Genomic DNA, 21,777 nt, shown 5'->3' on the forward strand with positions numbered 1-21,777 from the left:
CTGGCGCAGTGTTCTTGGATGTGGATTCCTCTGCAGACGAAAACTGGACAGAAGACAGTCTTCTGTTCCTGCCTGCCAGGTAGCTCTAGGAGATATAAATTTGTATGGTTAAAATTTAAATTAAAATTTTTATTTTGAGTATCTTTAATTGTAAAATTCTGTGATTATCATGAGAATTTCCTAGTACAGACATGTATGAAGCACAAGGTGAAAAACCCACTTCTCTGAATACAAGCACATTGCACATATATTTTTTTTGATTAAGAGTCATGTATATACTGCATGAAATTTACTGGGTCCTTTTTCTTTTTTAAATTTTATAACATGGACATCTTTAAATGTTAGCAGTCTAAATTATTCTTCCCAGTAGCAGCTTTGTATTATTCAAAAAGCACTATATTTTTCATTATTATTTTTAATAAACTTTTTACTTTACAGTAGTGCTTGTATACATTTCCCTTGGCAATCCTCATTGTTAGCATCTTACAGTAACATCAAAGATTTGTTAAAATTAAGAAATACAGGCAGAGGTACAGTGGTAGAGTACTAGCCTAACATGCACAAACACCTAGGTTCAATCCCTGGCACCACAAACACAAAAAAACAAAATTGAGAAATACAAGGGACTTGGTATAATACTGTTACTCAAACTCTGGGCTGTTTGGATGCTTTCATTAATGCCCCTTTTCTTCTCTGAAACCCATTCTAGGATACCACGTTACCCTCAGAGGCATTATGATGATGGTGAGAATGATGTATTTAGTCAGTTTTCTGTTGCTGTGACAAATACCTGGGAAAATCAGCTTCCAAGGAGGAAAGATTTGTTTTGGCTGGTGACTTCCCAGTATCAGTTTGTGGCTGGTAAGCTCCATTGCTTCTGGAGCTGTGGTGAGGCAAGCATTGTGGTAAAGAGGACGCCACGGGACAGCTGTTCTTCTCATGGTCAGTGTGCAGAGAGAGTAGGGAGAGCGGGCCCAGGGCCGTGTGCGCTCTGTGTGCTATCACGTTAGGATCTGATCATAGGATTAATCTGCTGATGAAGTCAAACCCCTCCTGAGCCCAAACCCCATCAGCGGGCAGGTCCTCAGCACAGTGCGGTGCCTTTGTGAGATACAATTCATGTGATATAAATTATAAATTCACCCTCTTATAGTATAGAACTCAGTGGGTTTTTTGTTTTTTTTGTATATTCACATAGTTATACAATCATCACCGCTACCTAAATTTGGAATATTTTCATTATCTAGAAAAGGAACTCCATACTCATTAGCAGTTATTCTCCATCCTCCCACCTGAAGCCACTTCAGTCACTATCTCTGAATTATGTTTCTAGTCTTGATATTTCATAAGGTAGAATCATATAATAGGTACCCTTTTGTGACTGGCTTATTTCATTTATGATGTAATGTTTTCAAGGCTTCTTCATGTTATAGAATAAATTCAATACTTAATTTCATTTTATTGCCAAATAATATTCCATTATCTGGGTATACCAGTTTTAGCAGTTTATCACTTGGTGGGCATTTGGGTTGATTTCACTTTTTGACTATTATTGATAATACTGTCATGAACGTTGGTAATTTTGTGTAGATGTAGTTTTCGCTTCTCTTGGGTCGTATATCTAGAGGTGGAATGAATGAGGTAACTCTTAAGTTTTAACACTTTGAGGAATTATTAGTCTGTTTTCCAATTGTAATTCTATCAGCAATGTACAAGTGTTCCAATTTCTCCACATTATCACTGAAAGTTGTGATTGTCTTTATTTTACTCTAGCCATCCTGAGTTCTTAAAGGTGATTAGTCTACTGGTTTGCTCTGGGCCATGTGGTTTGCACATTTTACCAGGTGCGGTTCATATCTTGGCCTCCTGTGTCACAATGACCCTGGCTCTAAAAGCTTTCTCCTCAGGTCCAGACCAAGGATAGCTTTTGGGACTGCCTTCAGTGAATCTTAGTTGGTGTCTTTGCTGATACCTGCAATTTAGTGAATTGATTTTTCATAAAATATTTGGAGAGTGCCCAGGCCAGGACCACATTCTGTGTGCAAGGTCATTCTGATGGAACAAGCTGAGCAGAGCTCTGGAGGAATCTGACTATCTAACGCTTTCATGGTTTAGAGCCCAAGGGTTTTGGAGCATATTGCCTTAACCATTGCTTTCCTTGTAGTCCACAGCAAGATGCTCCGAAGGGAGCCTAGAGGATTTCTGTGACGTTTCTCATTTCCAGTCAGAGTAAAGTAAAACTGTCTAGCTGGTGTTGCTTTCCCATGTCGGTATAGCGGGTTGTAGGAGGGCCTGTATGTTGACTGCAGTAAGAACATGACAGTGCTTGTTAGTATGTATTGTCTATATAGTCTGTATCTGCATGGTTATCTGCATAACAATAGATTGCTCAATTTTTAATATATAATCATACTATGTATTCTAATAGCAATGTGTAATTAAGATTTAGATACTATTGCTTTCAGCTGTCAGTTGCATGAAGATAGCATAACAGGATTAAAATCCAGGCAGGACTAAATTCCACTGTGTGCTCTTGAGAAAGACAGCAATAGACAATTGGTGGGGATTGGCAGCGCTCACAGGGAGCACCACCACTGAGTGGGACAGATGCGGAACAGAATTCAAACCAAGAACTTGGCAAAGCCTTAGAGACCACATGTTTCGTTCTTGGTCACTTGTTGGCAGCACTGGGATGCAGATCTCTTGCCCTAGTGTTAGCCTTCTTGCCTGGCACCACCCTGTCATGGTGCTTGCAGGTGTTTTAGTTCTTCCTTATATTTTGGCATTACTTTTTAACAAAAAGAAGTATGGAAAGAGGGACGTATGTCAGAATTCATCCATTCGTGTTCAACTTTATTTTTACTCCAAGGGGAATCTACTTTTCCAAATGTACAAGAACGTGTCGATGTAGTTTGTGGATTTATTCAACAAATAAGCTTCCGGATAATAGTAGTGAATATGTGCTGCTTGGGGGAGAGAGTCAGTAGTGACTGTTGGAAAGTGGGCAGTGCTTTGGAGTAAAATAAAGCAGAGTGAACATAGGGAGCTTTTGCTCGTACATGTATACATTGTACATGAGGTGATACTTAAAGGCTTGCAAGAGAGGCTGGCAGGAGCTTGATGGGTTCTTGGGAAGAGTGTTCAAGGCAGAGAGAACATCTCTACAAAGAGCAGAGTAGATCTGGCACCACAAGGAACAGCTGCGAGACCAGTGGAGGAAGAAGGCAGTAGTGAGCTCAGAGAGTCAGGAGGAGTCAGATCCTGACAGCTTGCAGGCTGTTGTATGAATTAGCTCTTACCTAAGATGAGAGCCATTGGATACCCTTGCACAGAGGAGTAACAGGGCATGGCTTATGTTCTGGCTTCGTAGCTTACCAAAAGGAGGTCTGGCTGAATACTGAGAGCAGACTGTTGGGGGAGGTAACGATAGAAGAAGGATAAAGCAGTAATGTGCTCATGGCAGCCATTATATTTGGATTTATTAGTTGTTCATGTTGTTTAGTCTCCCCAAAATATGATGGCTTTTTTTTTTTTTTTTTTTTTTTGTGGAATCAGGAATTGAACTCAGGCCTTGCGCTTGGCAGGGAAGCGCTTATTCCACTGAGCCATCTCCCCGGCCCCATGATGTTGTTGATAGGTGAATAAAATACAGATCCTGCCCCAGAAAGCTTAAGTGGTGGTGGTGAACCTATGGCATGTATGCCACAGTGGGTTATTTATATCACTGAAAGTTCTGAAAGGGTCACCTTCACAGGTCTAGGGTCTAAACATTAGAGAAATAGTTTAAATATTAGAGCTCATGACTGGCTCTTTGTTGCTAGAAGAACAGTGCATAGTAGCTTGCTGGAAACCCAGCTTTCCTAAAATCTTAGTCTAGTGGATGCTGGTGGGAGGGCACTCGAGTTGATGTTGCTTGAAGTGAGCCTTGCAAGAGGAACAAGGTCTGATAGGATAGGGAACCAAAGTCTTCAGGCAGAGAAGCTGCGGAAAGCACAGTGCTTTCAAGAAAACTCCAGGTTGTCACACTAAAGGACCGCGAAGAGGCTTGCAGAGGACTGTATGCACCACACACTCTCCAGAGACTGCTTGGGGGGTCTGGTAGGACCCTTGATACCTGGCAGCACGCACAGGCCAAGTTGCCATCCACTCATAGCTCTTAGCTCCTGACCCGTGGTCTTGCTGCCTCTGTAGAAGCCAGTATTTCATGATAGATGAGGAAGAGCATGGTCCAGGCTCTGGAGAGGTTAGAGAAGAATTCTTTTCAGCCTAGTAACTGATTTTGCTTTAATAAAAGCTTTATTGAGTTATAGACTGCATGCCATAAAATTTATCTAGGTATTGTAATTCAGTTATTTTTAGTAAATTTACAGAGTTGCAAAACCATTATTACAATTTAATTCTAAAGCATTTCTCCACCTTCCCCTCAAGCCCATTTTTGGTCAGCCCCTATTCCTGTTTCCTTCCCTAGGTAGTCACTGGTCTGTTTTCTGTCCTTTGGATTTGTCCTTTTTGGATAGTTATTGTAACTAGAATTGTACAATATGTAATTGTTTGTTTCTGATATTTTCCAGTTACTATCATGTTTTCAAAGTTCATCTGTGTATAGTGTCACCATTACTTTGTTCCTCTTGTTCAGTGAGATTTCATTGTGTGACTATATCGTATTTTGTTTATTCATTTGCTGTGTTTTGGACCTTCAGATTATTACTGCCTTTTTGTTTTGATAAATAATACTGCTACTATGAATTTTGACTAGTTCACAAACAAATCTTATTGTAGACATGTTTTATTTTTACTTGGCAGTTACCTAGGCACAGAACTGCTAGGTCCTGCAGTACATTACTGTTTGACTGTGACACATCAAGTTGTTTTCAAGGAAATTGAGGGGTTTTGTGTTTTGTGTTTCTGCTTCATTATTATTATTATTGCTGTTGTTTTGCTAGTTCTTGTTTTTGTTTTTTCTGGAGATGCCCTGGTACATAGTCTAATGGTTAAAGTGACAGAAAAGAGGAAATGAAATTGGTGTGAGTGAAAGGGAAAGGACCTTTCCCTTTCCCTCCCACTCCCGCAATAGTACAGTCATTTCTAGAGCCACGAACTGTCATTTTGTCTCTAAGAGGAACGGGAGAGTGAAGCATCCCACATTGCTGAGTCCTTCTGTTTTGAAAGCTATGTTGAAGCTGTCATTCTATAGAACTACTAAAAGTCAATTAAAAAAAAAAAAACAGCTTCATTTTTTAAAGCAATAAGCGAACTGTTTATAATAGTATTTCAATTCTGAGACCTTTCCCTCCCCCCATATTAGCATCTCCAATAGCAAGATGAATAGTCTATCATATTTTTATTTTTTGTGTATTTGGTGCAGTGTCTCACTACGCAGCTCAGGCTCATAGTGAGCCTCCTGTTTTCAGCCTCCCCAGCGCTGGGATTACAGGCGTGCACCACTACGCCTGGACTCATTGGCTGGCTCAGCCAACACTGTGAGGCATGTGGTGCTGGGGATCGAATATCATACTACTTGTCACAAAATTTTCCTTGCTGTTGTTCATAAAATTGGTGGTAACTTAGATTTGATGAAATATGGAGGATATTATTAGAATAAAGGTTACAATACCACCTTTAGAACATTCTGGCTAGAAATGATTGCTCTAAATCTAACCAGATCTTACAGAGCCAGCTTCCTTTTGCAATAAATGCAGGCTCAGGCCAAATGATGCCAAAGGAGGCAGATGAAGCCACAACACAGCTCCTTCTATGACGCAGCTGACCAGATTCCTGCATCATGGAGATGGCACGAAAGGAAGAGGAGCGAGGGCTTGCGCTGGATTGCAGGAGCCTTTAGAATAACTTCAAGTTGTCATCTGTTAAAGTCCGCTGTACTGTTCACTGTTTTTCCAGATCATGATTCTAATAAGCATTTGCAAAAACAAGTCCTCTTGCAGGCAAATGGGGAGCTTTGATGTTTGGACTGTGAACTCTGTCTTCCCCTACTGGAGGTTTCCAGCTTGGTCTTCCTGGGACCTCTCTGTGCTGATTCTGGTCCAGTATGTGACTGTCCCCCAGAGAAAACTTTTTGCCATCATCTTGGTAGTTGCTTCCATGCCTGTTTTAGGCCAACCACTTTGCATCTAGGATTAATTTCTTTTACTGACACAGCTCTTTCAGTAACTATTTAAGACAGAGTCTGAAACAATTCTTTGTAGTATATTTAAATAGCTCATTCATTCCACCACTAAGCTTGTACAGTACTTGGTCAGGTATGTAAAATTCTATTAAGTACTCAAATTTTGACTTAAATGAATGCACAAATGCTCCTCCCAAATATGCATCACTTGGGTGAAAGATTACATTAAGTGCAGAACATTGTTTTACGTATTTTATTCCAGATTTTAACGTTTAAAGAATGAACTTTTTTGGCTTTTTAATAATTTTATTTTAGTCTTTAAAGTAGTACAATTCTGTCCAGGGGCCCAGCTTTTGTTGGAATCTTAGCCCAGTGACTGCTGCAAACAGGCAGTGGAGTCCTGTTTCACTGTGCAAGGAATCCTCTCACTTCATGGTGCCGCCGCTGCCGCCAGGGAGTTTGCAGCACTGGGGCCCGTAGCTAGTGAGTCAGTTCACAGAGTGGGGTCCCTCCAGTTAGTCACAGTGCACTCTGGGAGTGGCTTCTGCTGCACGCATTGTGCCAGGAGCCCAACCAATGGCAGACAGTTCCCCACAACAGGCGCTTGCCTTTGTGGACGTCTTTACAGACTTACTGTTCCTCATCTGCAGAGCTACAGCAGAGGTCAGTGACCTTGCCCAATGGTATGCTCATTTTGTAGGGCTCAAATTCCTTATTTGTGCAGTAGTGATATTAATAGGTAAATTTGCTTCAAAATGATGGTAAGATTAAAAAGACAGGAATGAGAATGTGTACAGTTGAAAGTTAATTGCTCTCTCTTCCTCCTCTTCCTATTTTTGTGGAAGTAGATGGAATTGAGAAAATTGTACAGTTGCCTTTGGACCTGTGTGTTTAACATCTGCAGATCCATGCAACCTTGGATGGAAAATGTTTTTAAAATATGCACCTATGCTGAACATACACAGACTTTTATCTTGTTCATTCCTTAAGCAGCACAGTGTAACAACTACTCATATAGCATTTACATTGTATCATTATAAGTAGTCCATTTAAAGTGTACAAAAGCATGTGTATAGGTACATACAAGCATTGCTACTTTTAGAACAGTCTTGAGTATCCTGAGGGCTCTCGGATCTTTGGGATGTGGAACCTATGCTGCACAGGTGCTGAGGGAAAACTGTAGAGGAAGCAGCCCTGCTTGGAAGTCTTTGTGGTCTGTTTATTGTCATGTCCAGATCTTACTATGTTGCTTAGGCTGGCCTCAAAACTCCTGGGCTCAAGAGATTTTTCTGCCTCAGCCTCTGGAGCAGTTGTGACCAGAGGCACATGCCATTGAGCCAGGCATTAGGTTTTCTTTGGAGACATGCTGTCTCCCAGATAAACTTTTTCGCCATCACCTTGGTAGTTGCTTCCATGCCTGTTTTAGGCCAACCACTTTGCATCTAGGATCAGTTTCTTTTCTTATTTACTAACACAGCTCTTTCAGTAACTATTTAAGACAGAGCCTGCCTGTGGAGGAGCTAGAGAAAAGTACAGGCCCAGTGAGGTATGCTAGACTGAGAGAGGTGGAGAAGTTGGAAGGCTGGAGAGGATTGTAGACTATGTTAGAAGGGTTGGGCCTCAGGCCTTGGAGGAGGGCAAGGGGAGGCTCACAGGTGATCCGTGTAGGGCAAGTGCTGTGAACTTGGCTCACTGTCTGGCAGCTGCTAGGAGAGAGGAGCCGGCAGGTCAGCTTGGACCCATATTGGGGAGAATTTGGGAAGTCCATACAGGGGGCTTAGGGCCCCATATGTGCTGCATCTGCAGGGAGAGTTTGCAAATTGCTGGTAGGATTTGACCCACAAATGTGGTGTGGGCTTCTGAGTACTGTAAGCTTCTCTGAGTAGTTTGCCAGTGTTTTAAAATCTGGAGCTCTGGCCGTACTGGCTTGCATTTCTTTCCTGTAGGTGCCAAGTAACCAGAACTGTGGGAAGTGTCTAGCTTTCCTCCTCCCCTGTCCCATGCATCATACCCAGCCTCATTTCTACCTGCGTGAGCTTGCAGTCAGCTGTCTAGCACAGCAGCCCTGAGCCTCATATGACTATTGAACTTAAATTAAGTAACATTAGATAAAATGAGCAGCTCTGTTTGCCATTCACGACCAAGTACATTTCATTTGCTCTGTAAGAGTGCTTGACCAGCAGCTACTGCATTGCACAAAAAATACATAGAACAGTTCTGTGATTGCTGGAATGCCGTATTTAAGTCCTGTCTCCCAGCCTCACTTGGCCTGTTGCTGCCTCCTGGCTGGCTGGTGTGGTGATCTTAAGTCTCTTTTGAATGGTTACATCTTTATGGATGGGCAGCAGTGGGTTTCATTAGCCTAACGGGTTAGGTGGCAGGATTATTGAGGGGAATGTCCAGAGATTCCCCAGTTGGTTGCTTAGAAGGACTGGAAGGTCGAGTAACTGACTTCCGCCCACACGTGTGTGTCTCTAACTTCTTCCCCACACCGCTGTATTTGTGTTGTGTCTTATCCTTACTGGCATGGAAAGTGAATACAATATAGATTTTAATTAATTGATGCCTCCTTAGTTAATAAGGTTAAAATTTAGTGTGTTAAAATAACTGAAAAATATGTAGTAATCAGCATGTAGCCCTGATTTTGAAAGGGCACCTAATGTAGTATGTGGATATCCGTGCTAATAGAATATAAGGGTGTTTTCATTTTGATTCAGCAGCTGTCTTTCTCAGCATTTGTCCTGGGGAAGAGATGGCAGATCTTTAGAGCTTTCAGGGATACAAACAGCCTGGTTTGCCACTAGTGCCCTAAGGGGTTGACAACATGTGTGGAAGTCTATACTCATTCATGATATCATGTTAAAGAATGAAAAATTCTAAACATAGGGGTCTGTCTAGAAGGATTGACCGTACTGGTTGAGCAGTTATGACTCCAGAATCGTTAGGTTGTTATATAGCCACTGAAAATAGGGATGTAAATCTGTATTTGTTGACTTGGGAAGATTTACATAGCATATTGAGTGAAACAATGCGTGTTTGTGTGTTAGCCTAGGTGTCTTGTAGATAGTTGCCAAAGTATTAACAGGGTTATCATTGGGGGGTAGGGTTTTTGGCAATATTACTTCTTTCTTAGGTTTTATGTCTACTTTGTTTCCTCCTTGCTTCACTGATTTATTTAAGTCATTCTTTGGGGGAGTGTGGTGCATGCCTATAATCTCAACACTCAGGAAGGTGAGTAACCAGGTGTTTGGGGCTAGCTTGGCTTACATAGTGAGTTCAAGACCAGCTTAAATACGCAGCAAGACCCTGTCATTCAGAAAACAGGTCATTCTTTAGGAAAGTATTGCTTTTCCTAAAGAAGGAATAGGTGCTTAGTGAGTTCCTACAAAGTGTCAGGTACTTTTGTTAAAACTTTCCCAACTTTCTCATGTTCTTGTTAAGGTAAATGTATACTTCAGTGGAGCATTCGAAGCCTGGGGACCGAGCAGCTGGCCAATAGGTGCTGGAGCTGGAGCCTTCCCCTAGACGCCATTGCGCTTGTGGTTGTCCTGAGAAAGTTAAGGGCTGAGGTGTCTTTAGTGGTAATCTGTCATTAGCCAAGAAGGATTGTGTCTTGCTCAAGGTCTTCCTCTAGTTGGAAAGGTGGGGGGACACTAAGAACATAGGGTTTGTGTATATTGAGATTGGTTGTACCAAAAATGATCCTAACCTGGAGGTGCAGGTCTGTTTGCCATTTGGTCTCCATCTTAACTTTGCGACCTTCAAGTTGTCTCTTGATGTTTTGGTCTATTTTCTTCATTTGCAAAATAAGGATAATATATTCTGCATCTCACAGTAATGGTGAGATTACTCGGTTTATTCACAGTGCTAACAAACATCAAATGGTATAAAATGGGACTGGCCAAATAGCTCAGTGGATTAAAGCACCTGCTTAGGCAGATGCAGGGGCTGGGAGTTTGATCCCCTGGCCTACTGTGCTGGCCCTGTCCCTGGGGTGCACTGAGACATCAGTTGAGACTGGGCATGGTGGCGCAGGCCAGTAATCCCAGCACTTGGGAGGCTGTAAACATGAGGGTCACTATGAGTTGGATCTACGCAGTGAGACCCTGTACACCCTGTCCTAGAAAAAAAAAAGATACAAAAAGAGTGAAAGTATTCCTGTCCCAACCAATCCAGTATCCTGAAGGTTAGGAAGTGGTCTCAGTTTTGTCTCTGATAGATAGTTTTTGGAGAAAAAGATTTATTTCTTTGATTGGCAAATAGCACTCTTGCTCTGGAGAGACCTGGGGGCATATCACTGGTGTATTCGGAAGGCAGGGTTGGCTCTACGCCAACCTCCAGGTTGAGTGAACAGAACCCCTTCTGCTTCATGCAAATACTTCTTTTGTTTAGGTTCATGGCCTCTTGTGTCCCGCACTGAACTCCATCTCTTGTCTCATTTTTATTTCTTTTGAGACAGGATTCGCTAAGTCACTCAGTTGCTTAGGCTGGGCTTGGGCTCACACAGTACTGCTGCCTCAGCCTTGCATAGTTAGGGATTCAGGCATGCACTTATACGTTTGCCTTCTTCTCATACTCTAAGTCTGGGCTTGATGCGCCCAACTCATTTTCACGTAGCCTACGTAGTCACGCTTCCTTCAGTGTTCACCTTCATCACATCCTGACGTGTTCGCTTTTCATGGGATCCTGAAGCTGTTTTTAATGTATTATTTTCTAAAAGCTTTATTGTTTTCCTTTTCCCACTTAAACATGTTATCAGGAAACAACTTAACATTTAAAAATTGTAAAAGCAATGTCAGAAATTGTTGACCTGAGTCCCCTACAGCTCAGCATAACAGCATGGCTTTACTACTACTACTACTACTACTACTACTACTACTACTACTACTACTTCTTCTTCTTCTTCTTCTTCTTCTTCTTCTTCTTCTTCTTCTTCTTCTTTTTTTATGGCTTTACTTCTTATACTTCGTTTTTATACTTTTCTGCTGGATGGTTAAGACCAAGATAAAGCAGGACCTATACAACAAGAGTTGTAACTTTTGGGTCAGATAAGGTCAGTGAAATCCCCTCAGGATTTATCCTGAGATCCTGTACCTCAGATTGTAGAACCTTTGTCAGTGTCAGCCATGTGGATGAGTCACGGCCATTGCTTGGCCAATGTGCTCTCTGGGAAAGCCTGAGAGAATGTTTTCTCTCCATGTGACTCTCCTTAGGCACACTCTACATCATCGATCACTTTCCTCTTTGGCCCCATAATCTCCTTGATCAGAAAATTTGGGACACTACTGAGTTACATGACATTACAGTACAAGTTCTCCTATGTCCTGAGTCTTAATTGACCTTGGAAGGCCAGGGCCAAAATGTTGGCTTTCCTTGTGGCCCTCCTTTTTCTCTAATTTTGGTCTGCAAACGTAGGTTGTTAACCCTCCAGAAGAGAAGCTTATTGTTATTACCCTACAACCTAGGCTGTTAAGCTTAACCTCACTATCTGTCTAAATATCAAACATCTTAGGCATGACATGAAACAGGTATTTTTCATCGAGTATTGATATGTTGAACTTTGAGTCCCTACAGAATATGATGAAAAGACATTTAAAAATTAGAATATATTTTAAAAATAGGCATAAAGAATTATATAATTATGTTTACACGTAAGTCCAAAAATCTAACCATATACAACCTTGAAACAGGACAGTCCCACAACATTCCTTTTCCTGTCTCCTGCCTTCAGTGAATTGGAAGAAAAAACATGGACTACTGGACTTTTAGAATATTTTGCTGAGTTAACACACCTATAATATTCAAATAACGGAACTAAACAAAAAAAGGGGATACAGATGAATGTATCTGTGTATTAAAAATGGTTAGGATAGATATATAGTTACATTCTCTTCATGAATAGAGGGATTTGTTCTAACAGTGTTTGTAAATAGGATATTATGTCCGCATCTTGTACAGCAGTTAACTATTAGGAAGAATGTATGCAATGTTTAATTATTGAAACTGTCCTGCCAATTTGGTTTGAAACTGTCTCATTGCTATTTGTTTCTCTATAAAATTATGGGGGGAGAATTGTAAAAGCTATGTAGGATATGCATGAAGCACAAAAGCACTGCTTAATGAGCTATCATAAAGCACACAGCTGTTTAATTGCTGTTTGGGACAAGAAAGGACATTGCTTGGGACATGGCTGTACTTCCCAGGAGCCGCTGCTTTCCTGAACTGTGGAAGTCCTGCTCTTGCTCTTCTTTTTAGCTTCACATTTCAATATGCACCTTGAGTTTATCGCTTCTCTTTGCTTGGTTTTGAACTTCATATGATGTGTATATTGTCTGGCCTCTTCGTTCTTTATGAAATTTGTGTCAGGAAGTGTAGCATTTATGTATTTATGTCTGGTTTAAGTCATCCCTTAGTGTGAATACTACAGTTTGCGCCTCCTGTACTGGGTAGGCGTGTGGATTTCGAGCTTGGCTCTTGTGAGTGGCACTGCTCTGCCCGTTCTTGTGCAGCCGCCTCCTGGACCTGTGTGGGTGCTTTTCTTGGGTGCATTTCTAGTAGCAGAGCTGCTGCACATGTATAGCTTCAAACTTCTTAGATAAAAACCAAGCTGTTTCGGAAAGTGTTGATTATCTGGTTTTCTTAGCACCGCATTCTTGTTAGCGATCCATCTAATTGGTCCTTTTTATCTTAGCCATTCTGGTGAGTGTGCATTGAGTCCGATTACAATTTTACCTTATGCTTTGCTTATCGCTGATGACACTGACGGTGCTTTCATAGATTTTGGACCGTCGGTGTCTTCTGTGGAGTGTTTGTTCCCTTATTTTGACCTGTTTTTCTACTGCTTGCCTGCTAATGGATTTGTAGATCTTTATATATTCCAAAATCAAACCTGTTGTTGCTTTTATTCTTTCAAAACTATCATTTTCCAGTGTGGCTCGCCTTTGCACATTCTTATAGTAGTCCCCCGCCTTTGGCCAGCTCGGCCCCTCGGGAGCAGGGCTGGTGCGGCATGTGGTGTCTGGGGTTGAACCTCCCTCCCCTGCGCCTAAGCTTGCCTAAGCACGCGCTTTAGATCGCTGAGCTGTTTTGCCAGCTGGCCTCTCAACTATCTTCCTGGCCCTCTTAGAAGCATTTTTGATGCACCAAAATTTATTTTCGCTTACTCCACTTCATCATTCTCTGCCTTTATGTTTTTATTTATCATACCTTATTATTTTCTCTTTCTCTGGGATCATGAGCTATTTGCCTCTATGATTTTCTGAAAGCTTTATTATTTTGTTTTCTTTACTTAGATCTCACGTCAGGAATTCACTTACTGGTGTGTGTGCTGTGAAATAGGAGTCAATTTCTCATTATTTCATGTAGATACTTATTGATCCAAGAGCACTTATTTTATGTATTTATTTTAATCTTATTTGTCTATTTATTTGGTACCGGGTCTTGTTATGCAACTCAGACTCATAGTGATCCTCCTGCCTCAGTCTCTCCAGTGCTGGGATTATAGCTGTGCACCACCATGCCCAATTTCGGGGCCGGCATGGCATGCGGTACCCGGGATTGAGCCTGGGTCCTTGCACTTGCCAGGCAGGAGCTTAGACTGCTGAGCTATCTCCCCAGCCCCAAGAGCACTTTTTTTTTATTTATATATTTATCTTTTCAAAACCAAGAAACTTATATTCATATAACTAGAATTCTCAAAGTAGAAAGGAGTAGGCAATAAATAAATATCTATCTATCTATCTATCTATTTATTTATTTTTGGTGGAACCGGAGATTGAACTCAGACCCTTGCACTTGCTAGGGAAGTGCTTATTCCACTGAGCCATCTCCCCGGCCCTCAATAAATATTTAAAGATTTAAAATTTCTGAATTTAGTTCAACTTATAATACCATATTTCCAAGAAAAATGAACCTTTTGCACAAGAAACTAAAATACGATCATACCAAGATACACAAAAATAAAATTGTCTAAAACTTATTGTAAAGAAAAAATCATTAAAGCATATACATAAAAAATATTAGCTATGGAAGAACAAAATTAAATAGAACCTTATTCCACATTAGAAATAAAAAGAAGACCAAGTGTGTAAGAAACTAGACGAATTAAAGGACTGAAAGAAAAGAAAAGATCTGTCCTCTTTGAATTTTATACTTAGCAAACATACCTTTGAAAACTAAAAGTAAGATTTTCTAGTTACACAAACTTGAAATATTTTAATACCTCCAGAAGTACCATATAAGAAATACCAAAGAGCATAATTCAAAAGGCAAGAGAAGTTGCAGTATGCTCCTGGATGAACAATAAAGAGCTCTCAATATGATAGTTATGCAGGACTATATAATATATATTAGATGAACCCTTACTTAAAGGTCATTGAAGATTTCTATGAAACAGTACCAATCTTACGTTGGGTTATACACGTATTTTTTTCATATATATATGGTGTGTGTGTGTGTGTGTGTGTGTGTGTGTGTGTATAAAAGACAGGGAGGAAGTAATATAAAGTAAACAGAAAATGGAAATGTACTTTTAAACTTTCTAATACTAGGAGAAGATACTATACGATGTCTTAAATAAATTGTAAGTCAAAGATATAGTATAAATCTTAGAGCAAAAATTAAGATTGAGCAATATTAATAAAATTAAATTCTAATTAATTAAAAATTAAATGTTTCAAAATAATTGAACTAAGAAAAAGTTTTCATGATAGCAAAGAAGTACTAAGAGTAAAACGTAAGATAAATACTAGAATGGCAAACAAATGACCAGCACTTCTAACAGTTTGAGGATATGACATCGCACAAAGTTCTAGTGTGTTGTGGATATGCATAATGACCATGAAAGTTACTGGTGGCTAGGCGTCACCTGTGGGACTGAGCTACAGCTATTTCTTTAAAATCCACCCTGTAGATTCAAATGGAATCATGACCCATAGGGTGGAAGAGAAGTTCATTTGTAGAGTGTGCTGATGGAAATATCTTGCTGCTGAAAACAAAAGAATAACTGAAAGACTACTATTGTATACCTCTTATTCTCCTGTATTTAATTGTTTGCCCTATTTGATGGTTTCTTTCCATTCTCATTCATGGGGCTGTGATCAATTTGCTCCCTCTCTAGAACATCATTTAGTAGTCTGTGTAGGCTTGGCTTTGTCATCATGAAATTCTTTAGTTGTTCTTTGTCATGGAAGTATTTCACTTCTCCATTGTACTTGAAAGAGAGTTTTGCAGGGTATATCAGTCTGGGTTGGAATTTGTTTTTTTGCAAGACTTGAAGTACTTTGCTCCATGCTCTTCTTGACTTGATGGTTTGTGAAGAGAAATCTCCTCTTATTCTGATGGGTTTTCCTTTAAATGTGATGTTTCTTTTCTTTAGCGACTTTTAGTATACTGTTCCTGTGCTGAATTTCTGGGATCTTGATTATTATATGTCTGAGTATGGTTTTAATTGGGTTGATGTTATTTAGAGTTGTATATGCTTCAGTTACCTGAGTGTCAGATTGTTGCCCCACATTTGGGAAGTTTTCTGCTATTACTTCTGCCCATATTCTTTTTTTTTTTTAAATATTTATTTATTGATTTATTTTGTGTGTGTGTGTGTGTGTGTGGCCAGCTCAGCCCACCAGGGGGCGGAGCTGGCTGGCATGTGGTGCTGGGGGATTGAACCGCGGCCCCTGTGTTTTGCTTAGCTTAGCTTGTTCTAAGTAGGTGCTTTAGACCACTGAGCCATCTCACCAGCCCTGCCCATATTCTTTTATGCCATTTGTATTGACTCCTTCTTTCTCATTGATGCCTATTAGTCTCACATTGTTCATCTTGGCATCGTCTTGCAGGTATTGAATTATTTTTTCCTGCATTCTGGTTGTTTTTAAGAGATGTTTTTTTTTTTTTTTTTTTTTTTTTTTTTTTTTTTTTTTTTTTACATAAATTAACCCATTTATTATAGGCTAGAGATGTCTCAAATTGTAAGAGCTTCTACTGGTCTTTCACTTCCTTCAGTCTTCTGATGGCTGACTTCACTGTGACCGCCGAAGTGGTATTGTAGGTCCAGGCGCCACCAGCCACGGTCTTCATGCAGGAGCCACGGTGCCAGATCCCCACGGCCCGCCTCTTCATCTTGGTCTTGCCACAGAAGGAGCAGGGGTACTTGGCGTGCTGGCTGATTTCAATCTTCTTCACCATTTTCCGGAGGGAGGCACCATAGCGAGTCCCATATTTACCGACAATGCCGACCTTCTTGGTGCGTTTAGCCATGTCGGTGCGAGGAGGCCCAAAACCAGAGAGCTTCTTACTTTTTCACTAGCTGCAATGGTGTCTTTAAGGTCAGAAAGTCTATTTTCACTTTCACTCAAATGGTTTTGCCAGCTTGTGATTGAGGATTTAATTTCCTGTATATCACTTTGAACCTGTTTCATACATTCTGTTTCTTTCCTAAATTGCTTATTCAGGGGTTGTATCATTTTTATATTCTGCTCTATTTTTTTATCGGTGTATTCTTTAGAAGCACTTAGTACTTCTTTGATTACAGTTGTCACTACATTTTTTCGTTCTGAAATTATTTCTGATCTGATTTCTTGTATACCTTTCTGCAGTTGTTTCTTTACTACCAATGCTATTATTTCCAAGATATCTGGTGTGTGATTTCCAGTTTCCTCAGTGCTAGTGTCTTCTGCAGTTGTACTGGGTGGACTCGGGGCCTGAGACTGCATTTTGTTCCTTCCCTTGTCATTTTGTATACAACTGTCTTCTGACCTTTGGTGTAGAGCTGAGATAGAGTTATTACCTTAGCACCAGGTCTGGACCTACGAAGTTCAGATTCCTCCAGGTGGGTGTTGCTTGGATCTGGCTGGGGTCTGGCTGCTGTGCTCCACTTCTTCCTGCTGCAGCCGTTGGAGTTGAACCCGTTGTGTCTCTCTGGCAAGCTGTTCTGCTCCTGAATCAGTTGGGTGGGTCTTGCCTCTAGCCTCTTTGCAGGGAATTCTGCTGCAGGGTTCCATGCCAGGCCCGCACTCTGGGTTTATTCAGGATCCTGCGGCCCGGGTACTCTCACTCACACACCAGGCCTGCGCTCCTGATCTACTCAGAATCCCCGGGCCCGGGTTGTCTCACTCACAAACCGGGCCTGGCTCTGGGTCTGTTGAGGATCTGGTGGCCCCAGATGGTCTCACTCACACGTTGGGCCTGAGCTCCAGGTCGCTTCAGGATCCGCAGGCCCCCGGGTCGTCTCACTCTAAAGTTTTTTATATGAGAGATACCACGTGGTAATTAAGCTTGTATGTTTGATCATCTCACTTTTATTAATGAGTGACTTAAGTTTATCTTTATAACAATAGTAATTTATTGTGTGTAAATACCATTTTTCAATCCATTCCATCTGTTGATGGACATCCAGGCTCCTTCCAAGAATTAGCTATTATAAATTGTGCTCCTCTAAACAATGGGTAGTGCCCGTATTACTGCCGTATGATGTCTTCCTTTCCAGAAGATACTCAGAAGGGAAACAGCTGGGCCCAATGGATTCTTTCTTTCCGTCTCCTTCTCTTCCTTCTCTTCATTCCTTCTTCCCTCCCCTCCCCTCCCTTCCTCTCTTTCCCTCTCTTTTCTTTTTTCCTTCCTTCCTTCCTTCCTTCCTTCCTTCCTTCCTTCCTTCCTTCCTTCCTTCCTCTCTTCCTCTCTTCCTCTCTTCCTCTTTCTTTTCCTTTCTTCTCCTTCCTTCTTCCTGGATACTGGGGAACAAATTTAGGACCTTGCCCTTGCCAGGCAGAGACTTATGCTGTGGAGCTATCTCTCTGCCCCACCCCCCTTTTTGTTTTGTTTTTGGAGGAATCAGTAAATTGTGACATTGAGTGGGGCCTATTTTGCATTTTTATACACATTTTGGAATAAATATTTGAGGTCCTCTAAAAAGTGTGTGTGTGTGTGTGTGTGTGTGTGTACACAGAGATAGTTTTGGATTTTGAATAGAAGTTTATTTTTACCACCTTTAATTTTTTTGTTTCATAATTTTTTAGAATAGAGTTTTTTTTTTTTTTTTGGCTAGATTTATTCCTAAGTGTACTATTTTTATACAATTACAAATGGAAAGCTGGCACCATGGAGCATACCTGTAACCCTAGCTACTGGGAAGCTGAGGCAGGGGGATCACAAATTTTAGTCCAGCTGAGCGATACAGTAAGACTTCATCTTCTAGATTTTTAAAAATTTATTTTTTCTTTCCATAAAGCATCAGCTAGCTGAAGAAAACCATAGAGTTGATCTATTTGTCATTTTCCTCATGTCAAAGAGAAAGCTTTTAGAATTTCATTATTAAGTATGATGGTTAATGTAGGTTAAAAAATATTGTTGATTAAGGTAGAAGTTTTTCAATTTCTTTTTTTGGCAGAATCGGGGATTGAACTCAGGCCCTTGGGCTTGTCAAGGAAGCACTTATTCTACTGAGCCATCTCCCTGGCCCCTAAATTTATTATCTGCTAAGAAATTTTTATCATGAATGCAGTGGATGTTCAGTTTCCTAGATGTTTTTGCATCTATGGAGATGATTAACATAATAAAAGAGAATAATTGTTATAATGGCAGCTTAGATGGAATAATTTATTAATGTGAAGCCACTCTATTCTTGGAATAAGCTCAGCTTGATTCTGATGTGTTATCCATTTTCCATGCAGTTGCTATATTTGGTAATTTTGCTTAGAATTTTTATCTGTTTATAAGCAAAATTGATCAATAATTTTCATTTCTTACAACATTTTGTCATGTTTTGACCTTGGAGTGCAAATTAGCTTGTGTTTCCCTGTTTTCTGGTAGATTTTATATAACACTAGCATAATCTCTTAAGTGTTTTGTAGAATTCGTCCATAAAGCCAGGGAAGCCATTTCTTTTATTTTTTAATGTATTTGGTTGTTACAGGGTCTCACTACGCAGGTGGGACTCAGTGGTGATCCACCTGCTTTCAGCCTCCCCAGCGCTGGGATTACAAGGCTGAGGTACTACGCCCAGACTGTGGCTTGCTCAGCGCCCCCTGGGGGCAGGGCTGGCATGGCATGTGGTGCCAGGAATCAAACTACAGTCCCAGTGTTTGCCTAAGCTTGCCTGAGCAGGTGCCTTAGTCCACTGAGCTATCTTGCTGGCCCAAGCGGTCTCTTTTAGAGAATTAATTTTACAGAGTTAATTTTCTTAACGGCTACTGAACTATATATGATCCCTATTTTCTGTGTTGTTATTTTTTAAATTTGTATTTCATTTTAAAAAAATTTTGCTGCCTAGCAAGTGCAAGATCCTGAGTTTGATCCCTGGTACCAATAAATAAATAAATAAATAAATAAATAAATAAATATATTTTTGGATATTTTTATTAGTACATATTTGCAGTACAGAATGATTATATTCATTCTGGGGGATTGACACATGTACATAACACATCTCAGTTCTTTTTCTTTCTTTCCCCTCCATCCTCTCCTTAAATTTTTTTTTTTTTGCCAGCATCAGATTCTTCTTTCTTTGTTTTTTTCTTTCTTTCTTAATGTATTTAGTACAGGGTCTCACTACACAGATAGGACTTGTAGTGATCCTCCTGTTTTCAGCCTCCCAAGTGCTGGGATTCCAGGTGCACACCACCATGCCCAGTCTCAATTGCTGTCTCAGCGTGCCCCAGGGACAGGGCCAGCGTGGCACACGAGGGATCAAATCATGGTCCCTGAGTCTGCCTAAGCAGGCACTTTAGTCCACTGAGCTATCTGGCCAGCCCTCATTTCATTATTTTATAAGTCCTAATTGTTAGTTACCATAAATACAGATTAAAAGCCAGAGTAACAGGCCAGAAAACATAAATACGTAAGACAGCTATACTAAATCAAGGTACACTTTTAGATGTGTTGTCCATCCTTACAGTAACATTTTAATCTTTTTTTCCCCCATTGTCTTTTATTTTGCACTTTATTTATATAATGGTCTTTTCATATAAGAGAACTTTTCAGGCACGTGTGTCTGATTACTTTAACATTATGATCTCAGGATTAATCCATTTTTCCTATAATCACCTCGAGCTTGTCTTTATATCAGAGCCGTCCACCACTGTAAGTACCAAGTGCTCAGTGTCCCTCCCTCTGCTAATGGTCGCGGTGTGCTTCCGAGATGTCCTCAGGCCGGCATGGCTGTGCTAGGTTGGGGGAGCACGGCCCCGTTCTCCATAGTGACTGTGCTCTTTACACTTCTGCCAATTTCTATGTGTGTTCCAATGCACATTTTATATTTGTTTTTATAATAGCTATGCTGGGCTGGTAAGATGGCTCAGTGGTCTAAGGCACCTACTTAGAACAAGCTAAGTTTAGCAAAACACAGAGACCACGGTTCAATCCCCCAACACCACATGCCAGCCAGCCCTGCCCCCTGGTGGGCTGAGCTGGCCACACACACACTAAATAAATAAATAAATCTTTGAAAAAAAAAATAGCTATGCTAACAGGTGCCAGTTATTGCTTTCTTTTTTTTACCTATTGTCTCTAATTTCTTTTGGACTCCATTTAGGCTTATGTTCTTTTCTCTCTATCCTTTTTCTTTTGAAAGAGCTTTGTGTTTTCTGTCTTTTGGCTGTATGGTTTATTCTGGATCTTCTGTTTAAACTTCCTGTTCAGTCTTGTGTAATTTTCTCATCCATATCCATTGCATTTTTAAACAGAGTTCATCAATTGAACACTTAATTTTGTCTGTTACTTGATTCTTTATAACATCTATGTTACTTTTGAAAACCTATGTCGCCTTATAGAACTATGTCATGTTTCTGTCCCAAATTTTACTCCTGCATTTATCTTCTTAGACAGGGTAAGAATTATTATTATATTAAATTCCGCATCCAGAGTTCAAGTGTCTGTTTCTGTTAGCTTTCGGTCCTGTTGCTCTGTGTGCTTGGTTGTCTGGCTGAGTTTTGGATGTTACCTTTGAAAACTTGTTAACAGAAATAAATTGAGAGTCGGACTGCAGTGATGTTCTTGCCACACAGAAGCGGCTTTTGTTTTTATCTGGGGCTTTAGGGACATACACCAGCGATCAGAGCTTTTATGGGTCCCTAGAAAAACAGAGAAAGGCGGTAGGGTTTCTGCCTACGTTGAGGGCTTACCTGGCCACCAGCCTGAAAGGCTCTTGGGGCTCACTTGTTTTTCTGGGTGACCCAAGGTTATCAGAAGTAATCCTGAAGCAGAGCTGAGGCCTGTGAATTGTAAGTTTTAGGCCAACCTGATATCTGAACTTTTGCTATTTTTTAAAAAATTAGAATTGCTTTATCAGAACATAGTGAAGGCACGTATGATTGTAGTCATCGCAGGCATTTGGTGCATGAGCGTGTCGCGTCGCCACTCCTTCACTCCCCTCGGCGCTAGCACTGAGTGCTCTGGCGCTTCTTGCCCTGGCAGTGCTTCTCTCATACTTTTAGACTACGCTCAGCATACTTGTTTTCAGCAGGAGGGCTGGAACCGATTACCTAGCCATATCACCTTTACAGAAGCGTCTTTAAATTTAGTACTACAAAGACAGCTTGTCAGGGTTGAGAGTGCAGAGCGCTTACGGAGCGCCCGCGTGGGGCCCGGGCTCCCGACCCCAGCCCTGGACGGGGGAGGGCGGGGCCGGCGTGCGGAGCGCTTACCGAGCGCCCGCGTGGGGC

At 40.9% G+C, this 21,777-nt stretch overlaps 2 protein-coding genes across 20 annotated transcripts in view; one reads left to right on the plus strand and one right to left on the minus strand.

The window, feature by feature from the left end:
- Clasp1 (cytoplasmic linker associated protein 1) overlaps positions 1-21,777 on the plus strand; it is a 264,734-nt gene that overhangs the window by 88,836 nt on the left and 154,121 nt on the right. The window lies entirely within an intron of this gene.
- LOC101576158 (putative 60S ribosomal protein L37a) lies at positions 16,050-16,382 on the minus strand. Its single transcript, XM_004626342.2, has one exon. The coding sequence runs from the start codon at positions 16,376-16,378 to the stop codon at positions 16,100-16,102; it is 279 nt and encodes a 92-aa protein (XP_004626399.1). The 5' UTR covers positions 16,379-16,382; the 3' UTR covers positions 16,050-16,099.

Source organism: Octodon degus, unplaced genomic scaffold, assembly GCF_000260255.1.
Source record: "Octodon degus isolate 3935 unplaced genomic scaffold, OctDeg1.0 scaffold00014, whole genome shotgun sequence".
Lineage (NCBI taxonomy): Eukaryota > Metazoa > Chordata > Mammalia > Rodentia > Octodontidae > Octodon > Octodon degus.